This window comes from Mauremys mutica, chromosome 4, assembly GCF_020497125.1.
Source record: "Mauremys mutica isolate MM-2020 ecotype Southern chromosome 4, ASM2049712v1, whole genome shotgun sequence".
NCBI classification, from domain to species: Eukaryota; Metazoa; Chordata; order Testudines; family Geoemydidae; genus Mauremys; species Mauremys mutica.
In genome coordinates this window covers 147,568,599-147,591,596 of record NC_059075.1, presented here as the reverse complement: position 1 = coordinate 147,591,596, position 22,998 = coordinate 147,568,599, and the positions used below count along the sequence as shown (strand labels likewise).

Below are 22,998 nucleotides of genomic sequence, written 5' to 3'. Positions count from 1 at the left end.
AGAAAATATTAAGGACATTCCCACTTCATCACAACAGGTGCAACAAAATATAATACTGTATATTGAAGTAGGCAAGTGCTGCTTCTGACTTTCCACTTTTAATTGACCCTTGTAATCTTGTGGCACTGACGCGTTGTAGCTTCATTTTATATCGGCTTACAGGGTGGGAGCGGGGGGGGGCACCACCATTTTGGGCCCCACCAAAAATTATACAAACCTGCCGCCTATGGCTGCCAGGGGTTCTCTGCTCAACGTCCCCCTCTGGCTCCCTCATTATTAACCTAATTTGAGGCCTGGGTCTAGCGTAGGGGTGGGCAATAATTTTCACAGGGGGGCCACTCCACAAACACGCACAGAGAGACACACACCTGAAAGCCCCACTTCAGCCTACAACAGCCCCACCCAACTGCCTGACGCTGCCCCCCTTGCCCCACAGGCCACACCCCACTGCCCATAGGCCACGCCCATTCCCAATAGACCCCCCACCTTGAAGCGGCAGGCCACGCCCCACAGGCCACACCCCACTCCCGACAGACCCACCCCGACCCTGCAGGCCACGCCCTGCTCACCATAGGCCACGCCCACTCGTCCATAGGCCACGCCCCCACACCTCCAGACCCCACCCTAGGTCCCGACTGACTGTCCAGAGCCTTCAGGCCACGCCCACACCCTCAAACCACGCCCCCAGCCCCCCGGCTCCTTCCAGGCCCCTCCCCTAAACCCTCCCGGGCGCGCGGGGCCGGGGCTGGCAGCTCTCGCGAGACGCGATGCTCCCGGAAGCCGGAAGCGGCGGTGGCAGCGGCGGCGTCATGTGCGGGGGCTGCGTGGAGACCGAGTACCCGTCCCGGGTAAGGGCGGGGGCGGGGCCTGGTCCCTCCCCGCCCCTGGAGGGGGGCTGGAGCCGGGACTCCTGGGTTCTCTCCCCAGCTCGGGGGGGCGGGGCGGGGCGGAGCGGAGCCGGGACTCCTGGGTTCTCTCCCCAGCTCGGGGGGGCGGAGCGGAGCCGAGCCGGGACTCCTGGGTTCTCTCCCCAGCTCGGGGGGGCGGAGCGGAGCCGAGCCGGGACTCCTGGGTTCTCTCCCCAGCTCGGGGGGAGGGGGGTCTGGTGGGTTAGAGCGGGGGCTGGAGCCAGGACTCCTGGGTTCTCTCCCCAGCTCGGGGGGGAGGGGGGTCTGGTGGGTTAGAGCGGGGGCTGGAGCCAGGACTCCTGGGTTCTCTCCCCAGCTCTGGGTGGGGCGGGGGGTCTGGTGGGTTAGAGCGGGGGCTGGAGCCAGGACTCCTGGGTTCTCTCCCCAGCTCTGGGTGGGGCGGGGGGTCTGGTGGGTTAGAGCGGGGGCTGGAGCCAGGACTCCTGGGTTCTGTTTCTGACTTGATACCTAGGGTGCGTAGCTCCCATCTCCCTCTGTAAAGTGCGCTCTCCCCCCAGGCCAGAGTGGGCTAGAGGCTGCCCTGGGTACCTTTGGCACCCAGATGCACCCAGGGGTGCTGCTGGAACAATTTGTATACGGGGGATGCCGAGAGCCATTGAACCAAATTGTAAGCCCTGTATGTAATGGAAACCACTTCAAGCTAGGGGGTGTGACAGCACCCCCCACACCCCTAGTTCCAGCACCTCTAGGTGCACCCTGTGTGCAGCCCAGGGGAGTAGTCCTGCTCTCTGCTGGATTGTAAGGGTGTGATTTTTAGGCCTAACTGCTCCCACCAAAGTCACTGGTAAAACTCCTTGTGATTTTAATGAGTGCAGACCCAGGCCAACGCCAGGCACTTCTGAAAATCCCTCCCTTGTCTGGACCTGCCAGGTGTCAGGATCCCGATGTCCCTGCACGCCTGATGCAAACTTCCGCCCATGTCATAGCAGGGGGCAAAGGCAATGTGAAGTTGCCTAAGGGATAGGAAGTAATGCTGCAGACAATGCAATGCCTTTACATAAACCAGCTATGCCCTCGCCTCTGGGATAGTGTTACCTTGAAAAAGATAGTGCGGAAAGAACAGTACTGAGATGGTAACAAAAACAATGGGAGCATAGAAAGACTGCTCTGTGAGGAGACTGAAAAGATGGTACAGTTTAGAGAGGAGTTAAATAAGAGGGAACACAACTGAGATATGCAAAAATATTAACGATAAGAGAAGGCAAGTCAGGGCCTTCTTTATAGTAACACAAGAACAAAAGCACATTCAATGGAGTTGAAATACAATAGATTTAAAATTATAAAAGGAAATAATTATGCTTTATAAAAACCTGTGGAACTCATTGCCACAAAGTATTGCTGAGACCAAGAGCTTAGAGGAATTTGAAGAATTAGACACATGGCTAATGAGCTTATACACAGTTATAGTAGAACCTCAGAGTTACGAACTGACCAGTCAACCGCACACCTCATTTGGAACCAGAAGTACGCAATCAGGCAGCAGCAGAGACAAAAAAACCAAAACACAAATACAGTACGGTACTGTGTTAAATGTAAACTACTAAAAATGTAAAGGGAAAGCAGCATTTTTCATCTGCATAGTAAATATTCAAAGCTGTATTAAGACAGTGATCATCTGTAAACTTTTGAAAGAACAACCATAATGTTTTGTTCAGGGTTACGAACATTTCAGAGTTACGAACAACCTCCATTCAGGTATAGGGCTTTTCAGCCATAGGTCTCAAAGCAGGTCAGTATCATAGCCCCAATTTTACGGTTGGGGAAACTGAGGCACGGAGATTGACGTGGCCTGCCCATGGGGGATATAAGCCCTCATGTTTCAAGGCATAAGCCGGTCACTAACTGACTGGATTATCATGAAACTCCACTCAGGGGAAGGTTATTCCCGAATTGGCTACTGCTGACTTCCTTGCACTTTACTCTGAAGTATGTGTTACTGGACTAGATGTCCCACTGACTCTGGGATGACATTTCCGATGTTCTTGTTTACCTCTGTGTTCTTACCTCCCCCCAATCCCCTCTGTTATTCCTGACTCATTGAATGTACCAGTCTAGTACTGGGTACAAACGCCAAAGCAGTTCCCATCAGAGCGAGATCCCTGAGCTAGTCAGGGAAGGGAAGCTGAATCAGCCAGCAGCACCTGCCTGCCAGGAACGTTTGCGAAGATGTGATTTGTTAGACATGGAACGTGGGTGGCTCCAAGACGCTCTGGTGGGATGGCTCCATGTTATGGGGAGTTCTGAAGTCACCGGTGTCTTTCTTGCTCAGTGGCTGCTTTCCTGCTCTTGGATCTGAACACTCTCTCTTTCCGGGGTCACTGCAACACTCTCTCCTGGGATCACAGCAACACTCTCTCTCTCTCCCCATCCCCACCATCACTTTTTTTAGGTACCTAAAGAAAAAGTAAACCATTAACTTTTACACGAGCTGGCTGGTCCCAGGTCATTGCCTCCTGAGTACCAGCTAAGACTGCACTATTGTCACCCTTCCCTTTGTTCCAGAGGCTTTGGTTACACTTGCATTTGCGCTTTGAAGCGCTAAGTGTAGTCAAAGCGCCAGCGCTGGGAGAAAACTCTCCCAGCGCTGTCCGTACTTCACCTCCCTGTGGGGAATAACGGACAGCGCTGGGAGCGCGGCTCCCAGCGCTGGGGCTTTGACTACACTGGCGCTTTGTAGCGCCGCAATTTGCAGCGCTGCAGAGGGTGTGTTTTCACACCCTGCTGCAGCGCTGCAAATTTGTAAGTGTAGCCAAGCCCTCAGTGGTTTGAGCATTGGCCTGCTAAACCCAGGGTTGTGAGTTCAGTCCTTGAGGGGACCATTTGGGGATTTAGTTGGGGATTGGCCCTGCTTTGAGCAGGGGGTTGGACTAGATACCTCCTGAGGTCCCTTCCAACCCTGATAGTCTATGATTCCTGCTCAGGGGCCTTCAGGGAAACTGCTGTGTCAGTTAGCAGCTGGTGAACAATTTGCCCCCCCGAACTCCCACATACTTCCTGGAGCAGGGGGGCGCACTCCACAGTTTGGGGACCACTGGCCTAGCCCTTGCATGTGCTGTCAATAAACACAACATTGGAACAAATTGAAGGGGCAGGGGTGGGTGTTTGACAATAGCATAGGAACGGAGGTGGATAGGTTTCCTCTCAATACTGTAGGGTAACACCTGCCTGGAGAACGGATCTTTCCTGCTCAACTACGTGGGGTGTGTGGAGTGCAACAAGAGGGACTTTGTGCTGATCGCAAACAGAGCAACAGAGGAGGAGGATGGAGAAGAAATCATCACTTATGACCGTAAGGAGTTCCCCTTGTTTGTCCCCTTCACGGAGTGTGCGCAGAGCCACAGGCTTTAGGAACCTGAGCTGCAGAGGGGGTGAGGCATCATGTTTGATTATTATTATATCTGTTGTGGGGAGGGACAGAGTTTAGTATTTGACTTGAAAAAGTTACCAGACGTCTCTTAGCCAGAGGGTAGTAGGAAGGGTGGCTGGGGCTCCCTAAAGAGATCGAAGGCAGTGACCCAGGTCCCCAGCTGTGGGGAAGGAGAAGGTTGCTGACATTTCTACTTTGCTGCTAACCTGTGACCTTCCTCATGAGCTTCACTTTCACGTAAGTCCCTGGCTGGAAAGTGTCTAAGGCCTCGTCTACCCACAAAAGTTGTACGGATTAAATTATCCCCGTGGGGTTCCTATACCAGTCGCTGGGGGGGTTAAAGCCAGACAAATTCAAAATTGCCAATAAGGCCCACGTCTCTAACCATGCCATCGGAGGAGCCAAGGGACGGGGTCGCTGCTCCGTCTCAAAGGCTTCAGATCCAGACTGGAGGCCTTTCGGGAAGATCTGCTTTAGCCAAACACAAGTTACTGGGCTCAGTCCAGAGAGAACGGAGTGAAATTCTCTGTCCTGGGCTGAGGTCAGGTGAGATGATCTAATGGTCCCACCTGGCCGTAAGCTAGGAATCTATGAGTGGGCACACCCCCTAGCGTGGATGCAGATATACCAGTACAAAGGTGTTTATACCAGTATAGCGCGTCTCTCCGGGAAAGGGAAGGATCTGTTCTGGTATAACTGTCTACATGAGGGGTTGTATCAGTAGAACTATGTTGGTTAAAAAAAAAAATCACATCCCCCAGCCAACCTACTTACAGCAGTACAAAAACCTGTGTGGTGTGGCTACAGCCAGGTAAGCGTGTGCTTAACTGTTCTCAGAATCCGGGCCTGAGGCTGGAGCTCCCCACCCTACTCCAGTGCTGGAGGAGTCTCTGCTACTGTACGCTCTCCCCTCCCCCTGCAACCTCTCCGCTGCGCTGCTGCTGCTGAGACAGGGCTGGTCTCCAGAATCTCTCCCCTGCCTGTTTGTGTGTCATCCTCACCTGTGATTAGCTCCAGGGTCTGCCTCTGCTGCTGCCCGCCGCTCCCAAGAAACCCTGCGTGAAATTGATGGGATTCTGGACAGCTTCACTGATACTCATAGTGTTGTGAACAGCTGCTGTGAAACTGACCAGAGTCTTGTGAATGTCAATCTACTGCTGCTCACAGCAGCAGAGGAACCGGAGTTAACTGGCTTGCAAACGCGGGGAAGCAGCTCTGTATCTGTTCGCATTTTGCAACCATGCCAGGTTAATGTTTCGTTTTTAGAGCCTAAATTCTCCAGCAATTGATAGCTTAGCTCTCCCTAATCACCAGAGTAAACCTCCTGCTTGCCACGCGTGTGTTGATTTTTTTTTTTAAGCCAGGCAGAATGTGAGGAAAGAGGGCTGAAGGGATGTGGAGAGAATGGGGTTGTGTTTGATTGTCAGTATCACTGTCTCTTTTAAAATGCAGGAAAGAGTTCTCAGCTTGGCATTTGTTAGTGTGTGTTACATTTACACTCCTTGGAGTGAATGGACAATTTCCATCTGCATTGGCGCTTGTGGAACGGTCTCCTTTTCTGTTCAATGGCCAGGCTCCGGTGGTTAGAAAAGTTAACTACTTTTGAACGATGTGCCCTGCTCCTAGCCAAAAATGGCCCAGGCCCTTACAGCAAAGGTGAAACCTTATGTAGTAAGACAAATTCTCCAGGCATTTGTGGGGCTGCGAAATACAAATTTTTGAATTGCTTTGGTGAATCCACAGGATGGATTGGAAAACTGGGGTGGATCTAGCCATGGGGGAGCCAGAGATATTTGGCTGTGCCTCTAAGACGACCGCTGCCCTCTTGGACCAGAAGGGCTTTTTGTCACTGACGCAGGGTAGCAGGTCCTTGATCTCAGATCAGTGCAATTTTCAGTCAGAAGAAATAAGACTTTCCCCGCCCCCAAGTTGTGGTAAGTGAGGTCTCCCTCCGAGCAGGCGATCCTTGTGAATCTCTGGTTTTCCTTCCAGATGTGTGTAAGAACTGTCATCACATGATAGCCAGGCACGAATACACATTCAGCGTGGTGGACGATTACCAGGTATGTTGTCTTGCATGCTGTCATGGAGCCCCAAGGTCAGTGCTACGGCCATAGGCGCCGACTCCGTGGGTTCTCCGGGGCTGGAGCACCCAAGGGGAAAAATCAGTGGGTGCAGCTCCCTGCTCCCCCCCCGCCCCAGCTCACCTCTGCGCCACGTCCTCCCCTGAGCGCGCCACAGCCCTGCTTCTCCTCCTAGCTCCCAGTGCTTGCCCCATGAAACAGTTGTTTCGTGGCAGCAAGCGCTGGGAGGAGCCGGGGCCAGGATTTGAGGAAGGAGTCCAATGGGGAGAGGGAGGGGGCGGAGTTGGGGCAGGGACTTTGGGGAAGGGGTTGGAATGGGGGCGGGGCAGGGGTAGAGTCAGGGCAGGGCCGGGGGCCAGCACCCACCGGCCCCGGGAAAAGTTGGCACCTATGGCTACGCCCCCAGCTTTGGAACCAGCCCTTCAGCGTGCTGGGCCCCGCAGGCGTCTCGCTCTTCCTGCAGCGCCGGCCAGCCGGCTTCACCGCCTCCTTTGACTGCACCTTTGCAGCTCCAGCCCTCCTGCTTCACACCATGAGCTCTGCCCGGCGCGTCCAGCTGAGCCAGACCCCTGGGAGAGGCTCGGCCCCTCTTCAGGGACTGTGCACCTCAGCAGTATCTGCGGTGACACTCGGTGTTATCAGAACAGCCGGGTTCGGCAGCCAGCTGTTACACAGCACAGGAGGCCCATAGGTGAGCACAGGGAAGTGAAGGTTAAAGCACGGCCCAAGTCCGTCCTGCTCAGCCCAGAGCCCAGCCAAGCTGTGGTGAACACCTCTGTTCAGGCTCTGTCTCAGTCTGACCTCCCTGGTCAGGTGAGAGCCCCGACTCCTTCCCACAGCCAACTCCTCACCCCACCTCCCACCTTCCCAGCCTTTGTTCTCCAGCTGGGGGGTTTGCTCAGCCTCCCTGCTGAGCGGTGGGGAAATCCATCCCCCTCTGGGGTGCAGGTTGCTAGGTGTCCGTGTCCTGGTGGTTGGCTTTCCCATCGGTGTCTTGAATTCCTCATTGATGGGGGTGAGCCTCAGCCAGTCCTTTTTAACAACCCATTCAGGCTCAGACAGCTAGATGCCATTCATGCCTCTCTCTCTCAAGCCTGCCCTTTTTCCCTACTGGATTGCCATGCAAAACCTAGGGGAAACTGAGGCACACGGGGGGCATAAAAACGTCACTGAAAATTCCCACTTCATCCCACATGCACGTACGCAGATCACAAAGACACACCCCTTTATTCCTTCTTATGAACGCCCTGAGACTTGGAAAGCCCTGGGAGTGATGTCACGGAAGCACAAGGAACCCCAGGACCACAGTGGCTGGAGTAGAAAGTTCTGGTTGGTGGGTTTCCATCTGGAGGTGCTCTTGGGTTCTGCAGGCTACTGTTGCCATGGTACGTGTGGGATTGTGTCCTGAGCAGCCCATCTGCTGCTTAAGCCAGGGAAGGGATTCAAGTCACCGCCCAACCCGCTGTGCTTTTGTAGGGCCAGCTACACTGTAAAACGTGGCTTGACTTTCCAGCTGTGGATTCCAAGCTGCCACAGCCGCACTTCCGCCCGCGGGGCGTGGTGCCCGAGGTAGGCGACGGGTGCATCCCGCTGATCAGGGTCTCTCCAGCTCCCAACACGTTGGGCCGATCTGACACCGTCGGATCAGGCAAGGGGACGTCCATGCAACACTGAGGGTTGAGATTCTGTATGCACAAGCGGGGCCTGGCTCCCGTGCATGGAGGTAGCATTTAGCGCGGTGGTTCTCAGACTTGTGCATTGGTGACCCCTTTCACGCAGCAAGCCTCTGAGTGCCACCCCCCGTATCAGTTAAAAACACTTTTTATATTTAACACTATTGTAAATGCTGGAGGAGAAATGGCGTTTACAGGGGTGGAGGCTGACAGCTCACGACCCTCCATGTAACAACCTCACGACCCCCTGACGGGCCCCGATGCCCAGTTTGAGACCCCCTGATTTAGCACGATTGCCTACAGCCCTGGCTTTAGGTTGGCATTTTGAAAAGCACCTCGACTTAGGAGCACAAGTCTCGTTGCAAGTCAGTGGGGTTTGGGAGGGGGTAATTTTCAAAAGCACTTAAATGACTAGTCCCACTGACTTGTAATAGGACTTGGGGTCCTAACTCCCTTAGGCTCCGTGGAGAATTCCAGCCTGAGTGCTTTAGGACCCAGTGCCATGGGGCGCAGGGCTGAGTACCTTCCACCCCACATGAAGCGCTGCAGCACTGAGGCTGCACAGGACCCTGCTGAATCAGTGTTTTAAAGCAGACGCACAGCAAGGCCATGGGACAGTTGCTGGAAGAGCCACAGCTGTTAATTTCTTCTGCGCAGGAAGGTCCGATCCAGCCTAGGAGGCAGACCCAGGCCCCCAAGCCCCTGGCAGGATGGGTGTGGCCTGATTCCTGACCTTGCTAATCGTGTTCTCCCTCTACCTGGGCGGACGGGTTTTATCAGACCTGCCTGCTGGTGAAATGAGGAGGAGGTGGTGGTGGAAGAGGGGACTTCTCTGGCAGACCCTGGATCGCTCCCTGACAGTCAGCACGGCTTCACAGCAACAAGGGGAGCCAGATCGCTTTGCGATGGATTGGCTTGAAAGACAGGCGTTGGGCATAGTCCACCAACCAGAGCTGTGGGACAATTCCGAGATGCGGGCATGCATTAGCCGCACCTTCAAGCTGCCCTCACGGGGGAGCAAAGCAGGGGAGAGCTGATGGAGCTGCTCGGGGTCTGAGGTTCCTAAACCGATGCCTCCGCAAGCTGAAGTTCAGCACTTTTCTGTTCCAAACCTGGGGTTGCTGGCGTGTGCTCCCATTCTGGGTGTCATTTGCCCTTTGTAACCACCAGAGGGAGCGAGCGGGCTCGGAGGGGCGTGTTTTCAGTGGCTGCCCCCTGGAGGCTGCTGCTAGCCACAGCCCTTGCACTGCCAGGCCCTGACTACCTGGAGGCCTCTATAAAGCTGATCCCCGCTCTGCTTTCCGAGGGGCTGGGCTGCCGGTCCATCTCAGGAGCTGTCGTCTGATATCGGCCCTGGCCAGCGTTGGGCAGTCCCAGTGTCTGTGGGTGGCAGCGAGTCTGACTCCCTTTGGAACAGGCGTTGGATGAGTGGAAACAAGGCCAGCGGCTTGCAGTCTGTGCTGCGAAAAACTCCAGCGGCCTTTGCCTTCCCGCCTTGCGGTGGTTGTGCCTGCATTGCCCGGGGCGGGATGGGACTGCCCGTCGGTCCCTTGGCGAGCTGCTGCGGAGAGTAAGACTAGCAGTCGGCAGCTCCTGCTGAAAGTGTGAGCACCGGTTGGGGAGATGCAGCCGTGGGCTTCAGGGGCGCTGCCGGCGTGAAGCAAATGCGGGTGTTGGAAAGTTACCATGCACGTCTGGGCGGGGATCAGTCAGATCCCCTGTGTCATGTCCCAGGAGGTATAACTAGGAGGAGTGGGGTTAGGGAAAAGGAAAACGGAGCTAGTTACATTCCTTAAGCTTTTGATCCTGACACCTCCATTAAGGAAGCAGTTTATCAAATGTCCTGGTCCATATTTAATGATTTGGGAGGCGAGACCTGCAATCCTGTAACGATTTGAACCAGAAATCTGTGAGCAAACCCTGCGTCCCACGCCAGGTCTTGGCAAGGGGGCTCCCCTGAGCAGCGTGTGTTTTAATGCAGCCAAAGGCAAGATCAGACGACTAGGAACGAGGAGTGCAGGTCGCACCTATGGGATGGGGACCTGCATCCTGGAGAGCCTTCGCACTCCCGGTGCAAACCAGGGGGCTGAGTCCCAGCGCAGTGCCGCAGCCGAGGAGGTGTGCAGGATCCTTCGGCGTGCGAGCTGGGGAATATCCAACACGAGTAAGGAGGTGGTGTGACCTCTTCGGCGTTGGAGAGACTGTGCCCAGTGCTGCACGGAGGATGTTACAAAGGGGACAGGGCTCAGAAGAGAGCTAAGAGGAGTCGTCAAGCGCTGAAAAACCTGCCTTCTAGCCAGAGACTTAAAGGAACCCAATCTGTTCAGTTTAGCTGAGAGGTGCCTTGATCACACTTCCAGGGCGGAGATTTCTGCTAGCAGGGGGCTCTGTGATCTACCAGAGATCCGAGGCTAGGAGCTGAAGGGAGGCATGTTCAGACGGGAGGTAAGGGGCTGGTATTTACCAGGGAGGGACCATCAGAACCACTGACCCCGGGACGGGGCAGGTTCTCCGTCCCATGGCGTTTGTAAATCCAGGCTGGATTGTCTCTCTCAAGCTCCGCTCTGGCTCAGACCAGAGTTCTGGTCTGGACGCAGGAGTCGCTGGGGGAGGCTCTCTGGCCTGGCTTGTACAGGAGGCAGAACAGTCCCTTCTGGCCTTGAAATGTCCAAGGGCAAGTCCCTTTTCCTGCTCGCTTCCGTCCCCAAAGCCCTGGTCAGTAGCTGCGCGCCGGCTGGCGGGCGCTCTGCATGCCCTGATTGGGTTAACCCATCCCCCTCGCTGGGGCGAGGCAGCGATGCCCAGCGAATGTGCTGCTCTGCCTGCCTGGCATTGCGGGGGAGGGCTGCTCGGTTTGGCGGTAGAGTGAGAGGACAGTGCTGATAAGGGAGGATGGAGCCAGCCTGCTGGGCTGGCGCCGAGCTGTGGGCTAGTCTCCCTGGGGGAGCCGTGGGTGCCCCAGCTCTTGGGCTGTTTGAAACAAGAGCAACTACCCCAATGACGGTGGGAGAGGGAGCAATCCAGCCCTCGCCCGGGGGAGAAACCCGAGGGCCCCGTGGGTCTGGTCGCCGGTGAGGCCTTTCGAAGCCCTCGCTCAGGGCCAGGTGCCCAGTCCGTCTCTGGCTCTGGTGCACAGCAAAGCTGAGTGATAGTGGGGAGGCAGGTTCCTGCTGCCACAGCCATGCTCTGCCAGCCCATTGCAGGCCAGTCTGGGCGAAGGACTTCCCTTGATCTCTCAGGCCAGCCTGCGTGAGTCCTTGCCAGCATGACTCTCGCTTGGGCGCCCTGCTGTGCCGCATTGGAAGGGACTGAACGCTGTGTCGCCATGTGGCAGGGTTGGCATCTGCGCCCCCTTGTGGCCCACTGTGGCACTGCTCATCTGGCCTCAGTTTCCCTCCAGGTCTTCACTGGTCAGCAGCCATCTCCGGTCTGGTCTGGTGCCGTGGTGGCTCGGCCCTCTGCCTAAATCACACCAAAGCTCTGCCCTTGCGGGGGTATCCAAGTTCCAAAACAAATACAAGGAACTCAGAAAGGAGGGTCGGCCAGGGCTGGACCCCCATCCTACTCAGGGTCCCTTTTCTTGTTAACACTTGCCTGGGCTCCCAGCTTCAGGCCCAGCCCCACTTCCTCAGGGAGGCCCTGACCTACACCCGGTGAGAGCTGGAGATCTCCCCCCCAGCCCAGAGCTGGGCTCTCTCCCTTTTAGCTCCTCCCTCCAGGCCTGAATCTTGGCCGGGGTGTTGGTGCGTACCCCATCTCTCACACACGCCCGGGACAAAGGATTCCCAGCCCCGCACCTGGAAGCGAGCGCCCCCTTGCCCCCGCGTGAGCGCCCTCTGTCTTGTTGCAGGAGTACACCATGCTGTGCCTGTTGTGCGGCAGGGCCGAGGACTCCGTCAGCATCCTGCCCGACGACCCTCGCCAGGCGGCCCCCTTGTTCTGAAGCTTCGGCCGCCGCCTCGGGGCGGGTTTGCGTCCAGCCTTGCTAGACTGTTGGCAGAGCGATGGCGGGTTACAGTCATTAAACACGTGCCCTGTGTTGTGAACGTGAGTCGCCCCACGGTCCGGCACCCCGCTCCTCCCCAGACTCGGCATCAGAGAGGCTCAGGACCCTGGCCTGGAGGAATGAGCAGGGAGGGGGGCGTAAGCCAGGCTGCTTGGAGGACTGGTACTGTGCTGGGGAGCGTGCCGAGGGGGAGGGAGTGGGACGGTCCTTGGCACAAACCAAGGTAACAGCTGCTGTCATGTCCACCACGGTGCCCGGCCTGGGATCCCACCCCCGGGAGGTAATTTTACAGCTGACATGCAGGGGCACGGCGTGGGTCTATAGTTTCTAATGAAATTAGACCCGGCTGACAGTAGCAGAGCCCCACGAGGCACCCCAGCGTGCCCCCCATAGGAGTCTGGAGCCTGGTACACCTGCTCTCCGCCCAGCTGTCCCTGCGGTCGCTCGGAATCCTCCCCCACGCCGTGGCCCAGGACCACGCAAACTGGGCCCAGGTTAGAGCCGTAGCAGGAGACTTGCCAGCAGCTGTGGCCAGGCTGCTTGGGCTAACAAGCCAGGTTTCTTGCCTAGGGCCTGTAGTCTCCCTCTGAAGGGAAGGGGAAGGTGGCTCCGGATCTCCTGGCCAGCCTTCGCCAAGGGGCGTCCGGTGCTGCTGGCTCTCCTGGGGGTGACCGGCGGCAGTGTGGTGGTCCCTTTCTGGAGACCAGTTGTTCTTGTGCACGGGTGGGTAATAAACTAGGAGAGCTTTGGGGCACTGGTGGTGTCTTCAGAGGCGTCTGTCCCGTGTCTGGCACGGTGGAGCCCCGATCATGCCTGGCGCTGCTGCAGCCGCTCAGTGCCACCTGCAGCCAGCCCAGCCCTTGGGGAGTGGGGATTTCTCCAGGAACTGACTCATCCCCGCAGAGGCCTGCTCTCCTTTATAACCCGCTTCCCCCCTCCGGGCTCTGGTGGGGCCCGGCGGTGAGTCAGCCCTTCTGCTGCCTCTTGTCCCACTCACCGGTGGGGCCTGTCGATTGCAGTGTTTGCTGACTGCCGCCTTGCCAACACGGGGTGCTATGGACACGTCTGTTTGCTGTGCTGCTGGGAGACCAGCGAGCACCCCGGTGTGAACAGCGCTGGCCCTGCTGCAGGATCCTGATCGCTTCCCACGAAGCCCCAGAGGTTTGCTCCTAGGGCAGGTTCTGGGCTAGACGGAATGAAATCCCTGGGTGGGTTTGTTGGTGCAGTTGTTCACGACAGGACTGCGGGGGGCTCGCTGGGCTGTTTCCTGAGCCCCCTGGCAGAGGGAAAGGGGCTGTGCTGAGGGAGGTGCCCACACCTGTTCCAGCCTGGCGAGGGGGGTGCAGGCAGTGAAATGGGTGATGTGTCACAGAAGGAAGCCACACGGCTCCACAGCATTAGACCCAGCTGGCTCCCTGCCGCCCCGGTGAGAGCCACGCCGACCACTGCCGAGGAAGAGAAGGCACAGCCGTGCAGCATCTCCTCTGGCCCCGCACCCTGAGGGGCGCCCAAGGCCGGGCGTTTCTGTGCTGCCCCATGGGAGGGCCCCGCCCTGGGCACTGGGAGCACCCTGCACACGCGTGACTAGCTGGGTGCTTTCGCTTGGCTTGAATACGGAGCGCCTTGCTGGGGGGTTTCCACCAGCCATCTCCAGGACGGTACGGAGGAGTCTCAAGGAGCATCACACACACACACACCCCCCGTTACAGCTGGGGCGACAAGCAGGAAAGTGACTTGTCAAAGGTCACCCAGCAGCAGCACCAGGGATTGCCTGGAGAGGGGGTCAGAAGAGTGACCAAGGAGGCTCTGAGGACTGCAGGAGATCGGGTGGGCTAGTTTCTCCAGGAGGAATCATAGAATGTCAGGGTTGGAAGGGACCTCAGGAGGTATCTAGTCCAACCCCACGCTCAAAGCAGGACCAATCCTCAGACAGGTTTTTGCCCCAGATCCCGCTCACAGCCCTGGGTTTAGCAGGCCAATGATCACACTTGGTGCTGCACGTACACAGGGAATCTGCCCCTCAGTCTCCCTCTAGCCTCAGGTGGCATCGCTGTGTCGGTCACGCCCGGGGCAGCTCCCTCCCAGCAATGGGCTCAGGCTCTCGGCAGCCTCAGGCAGCGTCAGTCCCACTCGGGGCGTGTTTCTGAGGCTCTGCACACCCAGTGGGGCTGGGGCTGTAATTCTGCCTTGACCCGCAGCAAGGAACAAATCCCTGGGCTGGGGTGGGCGAAGGGGGCCCGGCAATAGGCTCATTCTGACACGGGCAGTTCCAGCCATCCCAGAGCAGGCCAAATGGGCCCCCCGGGTGGCAGAGGTGCTCCTGGAAGGCAGGTCCTCAGCTGTCGCTGGCGGGGGGGGTGCCCTACCAGATAGGAGGCTGGCAGAGGAATGAAAGCCCATGGGAGGGGGTAACTTCCTGGTCTCTTCCAGTGCCCGGGGGCAGGGGGGGAGAAGGCAGACACACTTCCCCTCACAGAGGTCATTGCTGCAGTGCTGTCCGTGGGGGTCAGGAAGCAGTTGGAGGCAGCGGGGCTGACACCCCCACCCCAGCCACTTGTCAGGGGGCTTCCTGGATTGAGGCACGGCGCCCCCACCTGGCCTGATGCTTTGCAGAGGGGCTGGGTTTGCTGTCGGGGATGCCTCCCCCCCCCCCGCCCCGCAGCTGGGGCTGCTCCTGGGGCATGGCAGAGGGGCACGGCCCCCAGCTGGGCTGTTCCCAGGGCGTTGCAGAGGGGCGGGTTACCATGGGGCATGGGCCCCAGCTGGGCTGTTCCCAGGGCGTTGCAGAGGGGCGGGTTACCATGGGGCACGGCCCCAGCTGGGCTGTTCCCAGGGCGTTGCAGAGGGGCGGGTTACCATGGGGCATGGGCCCCAACTGGGCTGTTCCCAGGGCGTTGCAGAGGGGCGGGTTACCATGGGGCATGGCCCCCAGCTGGGCTGTTCCCAGGGCGTTGCAGAGGGGCAGGCTGCCGTGGGGCACGGCCCCAGCTGGGCTGTTCCCAGGGCGTTGCAGAGGGGCAGGCTGCCGTAGGGCACGGCCCCAGCTGGGCTGAGATCTTTGCCGTCTCTGGGCCCCTGCTCACAAAGAGCTGTGAACCCGCTTTGCCACGAGGGGCACCTGCCCTCGCAGCCATTTTAATGGGTGAGGCCCCTTTAGGCAGGAGGAATATTGACACTCACGCCCTGCCTGCCCGGGTGACGGGCAGCCCTCTGCCCAGCTCGCTGCCCTGGGCACCCGCCACTCTGTGCCGGGCTCCCTCCAGCACAGCCCCCATGGGCGTTCAGGCTCTGCCAGTCCCCCCCCACATCCGCCACCCCTGCAGCAGCAAGGGCTCAGGGCCCTCTGCCGACACGGCGGAGGCTGGTGCAAGACCCGGGGCTGAAGTGCCCTTGCTGGCTCCTCTCGTCACCCGGGCAGGCTGGGCCTCCCTGCTCTGGCCAGTGGGAGGCAGCCGACGCTGTTGTCCTAGCGCCAGGCTTTGCAATTGGTGGGGGCAGGGGTACAAACTACACAGAGACCCGGCTCCCTTCAGGCCTGTTTATTGGACCAGGCGGGGCCCGGGGCCCAGAGGGCCGAGCGTTCAGTGCCTTTACCCCCTTCGGGCCCTCTCCCCGTGCGGTTTAGAAGGGGGCCGTCACCTGGTAAAGCGCTGCCGCCGGCCGCCGCGGGCTGAGACTTAGGGGGTGGCCGCCGCGCCGACGGGCGCTGTGGCCCTCCAGCAGGGGGCGCTGCAGCCGGCCTCCCCTGCCCGCCCCCCTATTTGGCTAGCTTGAGGAGGCGCTGGATGTCGGGCTCGATGGCCACGGTCTGGAACTTGGGGCTGTAGCGTTTGAAGGGCTCCCCCTCGGGCCCCACCAGGAACTTCTCGAAGTTCCAGGAGAGGTCGTCGCGCCGCACCGGGCTCCACACCACGAACTTGGGGTCGCCCATGAAGGCGGAGGGCTCGTCGGCCGGGGCGGGCAGGTGGGCCTTCAGGTAGGCGAAGACGGGGTGCACCTCCTGCCCGTTCACCTGGCATTTCTGGAAGAGGGTGAAGTTGGGCTCGAAGCCGGCCCCGGGCCGCACGTGCTTCAGGCTGTTGAGGATCTCCTCGTTGGTGCAGTTCTCCTGCCGGGGAGAGGACAGGGCGTGTCGGGCCGCAGAGCAATGGCATCCAGGGATGGTCCGGAGCCCAGCCCTGTCCCCCCGCCTCCCGCTGCTCCTTAGTGACTCATGGATGGTCCCAGCCCCCACCACGCTGGCCCGGCCGGTTCTGCCACTCCGTCATTTATTTGCCTACCCACAAGCACACTGTGAGGAATTCAGGGTGTGACCGAGCTACCCCCTCTCCCGCCCGTTGTGTCCTGAGCTGCATAGACCCCCCCGCTGAGATCGGGGTGGGGGCATTGTCCTGGCACTGCTTCGACCCTGGCGGAGATCACCTCCCCCCCTCGTGCCAGGTGCTGCACAGACCCAGAGCGAGCGCTAGTCCCTGCCCCAGGGAGCCCACAGTCTGAATAGACAAGACAGGCAAAGGGGAAACTGAGGCACAGGGCAGGGAAGTGACTTGCTGAAGGTCACCCAGTAGAGCTGTGGCAGGGCTGGGAAGAGAACCCAGGCGTCCAGTGTCCCTGTTCGTTGACCTCCCCGTTGGGCCACCATGTGGGAGCAGGGGAAACGTCCTGACCAGCAGCTAGATTGTACGGTCCCAGCAGCAAAGAAGGTTCTCCAGGCAAGAACCCTGCCCTGGCCCCTGGAAGGGACCCAGCCACCCTGCTCCATCTCTAGCTGCTCTCACGCTGGTCTGGTTGTGGGTGCAGCCTGGGCCCTGCCCGTCAGGCTGCAGCCAGGTTCACGCTGGGGCCCGTCTCTGCTACTCTAGGGTGGAGCTGCTCCAATGCCTCCCTCTGGGTTGTGCTCAGGCTGCCACTGAGGGGTCACCAAAGAAGCTTTACATGGGCAGGAGGGCACCTTGCCAGGACAGCAGGAGACAGGCTGGGAAGAGGGAGCCCAGCCTGGGGCAGGAGCATGCAAAACACACGCTCCATTCAGCACAGACCCACCTGGGCCGTTGGGTCTTACAGGTGCAGCTGCGGCCAGCATCGGCTAGTTCAGTCATACGTGCCTGTGCCTTGCAGGGTGGCACTGGCAGCAGAATCAAAGGGCAGGGTGCTCCCGCCCCACACCCTGGTGCAAGGCAGAGCGTCACGGGCGTAAGCGACAGGGTGGTGGGCAGCCAATCCCTTGGGTCACTGCCTGGCTTTGGAACTGATCTCTGGGCTGGACTGGGGGCACCCGTCCCATGTCGCCGTGCTGCTGCGTGGCCATCCCAGAGGGGCAGTGCCCCCTCCCGCAATTCCTACCCCAGCGGCTGCTCTGACCCTATCCCACATGCCCAGGCGAGACGCCATGGGAGGAACTGGGGCCGCACACGTCTCTTGTTCCCAGCCCCTGGCTGGCGGGAGCTCTCCAAGCACCAAGCCAGCACCCGCTGCATGCTCAGCACGCTGGAGGGGGATGATCCTGCAGGGCCTGCAACCTCCAGGGCTCTTTGGTGAGGCAGAGGACATGGGGTAGGGGTTTGTGTGCAGGTGTCACATACCTGGTAGCCAAACTGGTTGCAAGGGAAGCCCAGCACGACCAGCCGCCGCGGGTACCGGGCCTGCAGCTGGTTGAGCTGGGTGTAATCCCGCACCGTGGTGCCTCAGAGGGATGCCACGTTCTCAATCAAAACCACCCGGCCCCGGAAGTTGTTGAAATCCACCTTCTCCCCGTGGATGTCGGTGGCGCTCAGGTCGTAGAAGGACTTGGCGATGTGAGCCATGGCTGCAGCCGCACAGTGAGCCTTGCCTGCTGGCAGGCGCTGGCTTAAGGCTCGCCCCACGCCCCACGTGATCGGCGGCTCCAAAGGTCTCTCCGTTCTTGGCACCGCCTGGAAGGAAAGCAGAGCGCTCACCTGTCAGTGAGCCAGCTCTTTCCGGCCACAGAACAAAGCGGCAGGTCAGGCCTGCACAGGTCTCGTTGCAAAGCGGCTAGCGCAGGAAGGGAATTCAGGCCAACCTGATACTCCGGCTAGTTCTCAGTAATTCAAGTCGGTCAGCTCCTCTAGCCGAGACATTGCCCTGGGGGGATGCAACTGAGAGGGAAGAATCAGACAGTGACTGGTAGGATGTGCCTTCCACTGGCCCCTAGACAGCCCGAGAACAGGGCCCTGTTGTGCCAGGTGCTGCACAGACACACGCTGAGAGACAGATCCTGCCCCAGCTGACAGGGCCCCATTGGGCCGGGCGCTGCACCGAGACACAGTGAGAGACAGGCCCTGCCCCAGCTGAGATCAGGGCCCCGTTGGGCTGGGCACTGCACAGACACACAGCGAGAGACAGGCCCGTTTCAGCGTCCCTAGCCACAAGTGTTCAAAAATCAGAGTTGTTTAAAACTTCTTGCGATTTAAAACATAACAAGCCAACATTTTGGTTCCCTTTTCTTTTTCCTTCTATCTGAGTACGTGGAAAATTTTCTGACACCAATTTTCCATCAGAAAAAGGGAATCTGACAAAATGAAAACATTCTGCACACAAGGGTAACTGTGACCGGGAGTGACGCCCTCAGATACTGTGTGAACAGGGGCCTGGCAAGGAAGTGGATAGATGGGGCTTGTGCCGGGCTTGCATCTGGATGAGGTCTTCAGAGGGCCTTAAATGACAGACGGGGGCTGCTGCACACTGAAAACTCAGCGGGTGTCCGTGCAATGAGCTGCCCAAAGCCCAGCGGGGGGAGGGGAGGGCTCCACTCAGACAGGGTAGAGGGGTTGGCTTTAAATTTCATCCGGGACAATTTGATTCCAGTGGCCACAGGGGAGAAAGGAAGTCTGAGCACAAATGCACACTTTCCACTGAGATGTGCGCACTCTGGCTGGGCGAGGCAGAGCCCCTGGGGGAAATGGACTGTATGTTCCTGGGCTATAGCAATGAGCATATGTAATGCTTTTCATCTGTCACTCTCAAAGCAGGGCAGTATCATTACCCCCAGGGGGAAACTGAGGCAGGGCCTTACCCAGCAGGCCAGTGACAGAGCCGGGGTTAGAACCAGGGCTCCTGGGGCCCAGCCCAGCGTTCTAGCTACTCACTACGCTGCCTCCTAGCGGTAAACAGAGCCCCACCCCCAACCCCCTTTTATTAATAATCCTCTTGGGGGCGGGAGTGGCCCCATCCTTGCCAGAGCCCCACTTGTGTGTGTGTGTGTGTGTGTGTGTGTGTGTGTGTGTGTGTCCCTCCATCCAGGCTGGCTGGGCTCGGCGCCCACAGCAGGTTCTGAGGCTGGCCGGCATCTCACCGCCCTGGGAACCGTACCCGACACGCACGGCCCGGGCCCTTGAGGGGTTTCCAAGGCAGCGGCTCTCAGAGGCACCTGAGCAGGCTCCTGCGCACAGCGGCTCAGTTAGCTGCAGGCAGCGTCCATAGGAAATAGCTGGGTAGGAAATTGGTGGGGGCAGGGCAAGGCAGGGCCTGCAACTCTAGACAGCTCGGTCCTGCCACCTCCAGGCCTCAGTTTCCCCTCCGCCCACTGTCTATGGAGGCTGTGAGCTCTTAGGGGCAGGGCCCGTCTCTCACTGGGTGTCTGTGCACGGCCCCACTCCCAGTATCGATGTGCTCCTGGAACAGTAGTGGGGGTATTTATGGTAAATGGGGCAGGATGTAATTGTTTATAACAGGGCGCCCCCCCCCACCTCCTAGCGTCTTCTGGACTCCTCCAGCCGTGCGGCACAGTCGCAGAGAGCCCGGCCACCCCAGTGTGGGGCCATTACTGGGCACTCGGCCCATCTACTGTGGGCTTCATGCAGTCCCCTTGCTGCCCCCGGCCCAGCAGTGCGCAGATGGCACCGCCTCATGGCAGAAGGCAGAGATTAGATGAGCCTAGACAGCATGGGAGCTGGGCACGCCCCCCCGGCACGCTCCTCTCCATGCCCCTCTCCTCAGCCCCTTATCAAGTGTCCATGCGTCCGACTTCTTCTAGCGCCAGGGCTCAGATGGGGGGGAAAGAGCCGGGGGCCCTTCCCAGAGCCACCCACCCACTGAGCCAGTTGACATGAGCCAATGCAGCTGATCAAAACGTGAGCGGGTTTCCTCGGGGCTCTCCCTGTGGGGCTGGAATAGGGCCACGTTCAGCTGACTGGGGAGGGCGTATAACCCTTCTGCCAGGTGGTGTTGGCAGCAACAGGACAGGGTCAGTATCTAGGGGTTCCTCTTCACAATACAAAACTGAACCGGCTCAAATCCCACCCCCTGATCTGGGAAAACTTAACAGGGGCCTTTGCCTCAGTTTCCCACCTCCTGGCGTGAAAGTCCAAACAAACATCCCTTTAATACACCGCTCCGTTCTAACGCTGCGTCACCCCACGTACCCCAAGCAACACCCCCCTCACTGCTACCGTCACCTCTGCAACTGGCTCACTGCCGCTGCAAGCTCTGCCGCGGTCAGCCCTGCCGCTGCTTCCACCATGCCGTGTTCCGAGATCCCCCAGCTCTCGGTGATTTCACTGGCTAGCCAGGAACCTCTGCGCTGCTGCCCTTTCGTCGCCTCTCCCTGCAACGCCGCCCCCACACTATGACTAAGCCAGAGCCCCTACACTTACTCATCTGGGATTTCAGCTCTACCCATCACTGCACAGAAACAAGGACTCTCCCTCGAGCCCAATCAGCTCTGTCTTTAAGCACTGGAGAGGGGAGGGTCAAATTGCAGCTCGGGTTATGTCTTCACTACAGTGGAACACCTGGGGCGGGTTTGTGCCCGTTGACTCAGGCTCAGTGGGTGCAGTGTAGCATTCGGGCTTGGGGTGGGGTCCGTGCTCTGGGACCTCACAAAGCAGCAAGATCTCCAGCTATCAGCTCTACACTTGAATTAAACACCCCCTTAGCCTGAACCAGCTGTCACAGGCCAGCCCCAGGTATTTACCAGCCCTGTAGACGCACCGTAAAGCTCAACCCAGAATGCAGACAGACAAGTAGAAACACCACAACCCACACACTCATTGTCAATGGCACTTGGTATCCTTATTGCTGGCTTTGCGAGCGAGGTTCAGCTGAGGGTGACACCCTCCCCGCACCCCACTCAGGTGATGCAAGGCACAGTTCTGCTGTCCTTTACTCATGCACTAAGGACAACCACATTTTGTTAGCCCTGTGCTCAATACAGTGATTTATAACCCCACGCAGCTCTGCCCACTGACCACCTAGGCAGAGTGGGTGTGTCTATGCAAATCCCCCCCCCCGGGGGTTGCTGGATGTCAGAGGAGAACTCAGCCTCACTCTGAGCAACTAACTAGTGAATGGGAGAGACATTTGCAATCCTCACAGCACTGGGTGGGTGAAATTCACCCCCCTCGGGAGATAGATGGGACAGCTCAGACCTCTCCAACCTGCAGGGCTGAGTAGAGGAGGAAGGTTTTTCTTGCAACCACTACAGCTGGAGCCTGATTTAAACAAACAAGCTGAGATCTTGGAGCCGGAGCCAGCAGCTTGAGAGAAATGCTGGGCCGGCATGTGGCCAGGGACTGGCTGGGCCTGGGTCTGGCCCAGCTCCCTCTGTCGTCCCAGCTCCTCACCTGTCCCAGTGCTGTCATGCCAGGCTTGCCTCCTGTCTCAGCTTCTGCTGCCACGGGTGACAACACCCCTGTGGGAGGCTCATGTGGTACCAGTCCCCCCCCCACACACACACACTGCCAGGAGCGGGCTCTGCTCCTGTTGCCAAGGCAGATGGTCCAGCAAAGGGGTTTTCTTCTCTAAGAGCCAGACTAGACTGGGCCAGGGCTGCTCGGGGGAGCTGCAGCTCACGGCCAGTTGGGGAAGGACAGCTGGGTGAGCCAAGGTGCCAGCAGGCCGCCCGTGTGCCCTGAGAGGTGTACAAGGAGCTCAGCTCATTTCCTGCAAGTGGACGTCAGTGCATCTGCTCTCAGTGGGGCCAGTGCCCGGAGATCTGTCCCGCTGTCAGCTCCGGTGCTGGGGAACCACAAACCCAGCTGCAGCAGCTGCAGGTGGTGCCTACGCCTGGCTCCCGGGTGCTCTCACATACATGCTGTAGGAGACCCAGGTTCAAGGCTTGCGTGGGAGCCAAAATTCCAGCTCAGGCCTCAGTTTCAGCACAAGCGACTGTCCCTGGGTGGGTCCTCAGCCCGTCTGACACCCCACCCTCAAGGAAAGGGAACACCCCGGGGTGCCTGCCCCGCACCCCCAAAAGGGAACGCCCCCCAGGTGCTCAGCCCCTCCCACTCCAGGCAAAAGCAGCTGGAATTACTGACAGTGGGATCTGATTGCCGGCGCACCGGGCCCCCGTGCAGCTGCCTGGAACCAGAGCCGCCCCTGGGGCAGCGGAGAAACCAGAGCCCAGGCTGACGAGGGTTTGACGTCCGGCTTTATCTTTTCCTCGCTGCTGCCCGTGCCCACAGACAGCTGCCCCAGGCCAGTGCAGTCAGAGAACAGTGCCAGGCTGTGGTCACCATCTGTAGCATCCAAGCCCAGGCTCAGTCCCACCTGGCTTTGCCCTGGCCGTGGGGGAGGGAGGCGTTCTTCATAACATAAGAACGGCCGTACCGGGTCAGACCAAAGGTCCATCTAGCCCAGTATCCTGTCTGCCGACAGTGGCCAATGCCAGGTGCCCCAGAGGGAGTGAACCTAACAGGCAATGATCAAGTGATCTCTCTCCTGCCATCCATCTCCATCCTCTGACAAACAGTCTAGGGACACCATTCCTTACCCATCCTGGCTAATAGCCATTTATGGACTTAACCTCCATGAATTTATCCAGTTCTCTTTTAAATGCTGTTCTAGTCCTAGCCTTCACATCCTCCTCAGGCAAGGAGTTCCACAAGTTGACTGTGCGCTGCGTGAAGAACTTCCTTTTATTGGTTTTAAACCTGCTGCCTGTTAATTTCATTTGGTGGCCCCTAGTTCTTGTATTATGGGA

The 22,998-nt window shown here is 58.7% G+C and overlaps 2 protein-coding genes across 2 annotated transcripts; one reads left to right on the top strand and one right to left on the bottom strand.

Annotated features, from left to right (window-relative positions):
- Positions 1 to 700: 700 nt before the first annotated feature.
- Positions 701 to 12,099, top strand: CHURC1 (churchill domain containing 1). The gene is made up of 4 exons (XM_045013866.1): positions 701 to 848; positions 4,083 to 4,218; positions 6,289 to 6,359; positions 11,904 to 12,099. Exons 1-4 carry the CDS (start codon positions 768 to 770, stop codon positions 11,994 to 11,996), a joined length of 381 nt encoding a protein of 126 aa, XP_044869801.1. The 5' UTR covers positions 701 to 767; the 3' UTR covers positions 11,997 to 12,099.
- Positions 12,100 to 15,583: 3,484 nt separating this feature from the next.
- Positions 15,584 to 17,954, bottom strand: GPX2 (glutathione peroxidase 2). Its single transcript, XM_045013865.1, has 2 exons — positions 17,642 to 17,954; positions 15,584 to 16,167 (listed from the first exon to the last, which is right to left on the bottom strand). The coding sequence occupies exons 1-2, from the start codon at positions 17,861 to 17,863 to the stop codon at positions 15,817 to 15,819; spliced, it is 573 nt and encodes a 190-aa protein (XP_044869800.1). The 5' UTR covers positions 17,864 to 17,954; the 3' UTR covers positions 15,584 to 15,816.
- Between the last annotated feature and the right edge of the window lie 5,044 nt (positions 17,955 to 22,998).

Excerpts from the sequence above, each read along its gene's own strand:
- CHURC1 (XM_045013866.1), top strand. The coding sequence starts at position 768 with ATGCTCCCGGAAGCCGGAAGCGGCGGTGGCAGCGGCGGCGTCATGTGC. Across the intron at positions 849-4,082 it reads AGACCGAGTACCCGTCCCGG|GGTAACACCTGCCTGGAGAA; the intron begins GTAAGGGCGGGG and ends TCAATACTGTAG. Across the intron at positions 4,219-6,288 it reads AGAAATCATCACTTATGACC|ATGTGTGTAAGAACTGTCAT; the intron begins GTAAGGAGTTCC and ends TTTTCCTTCCAG.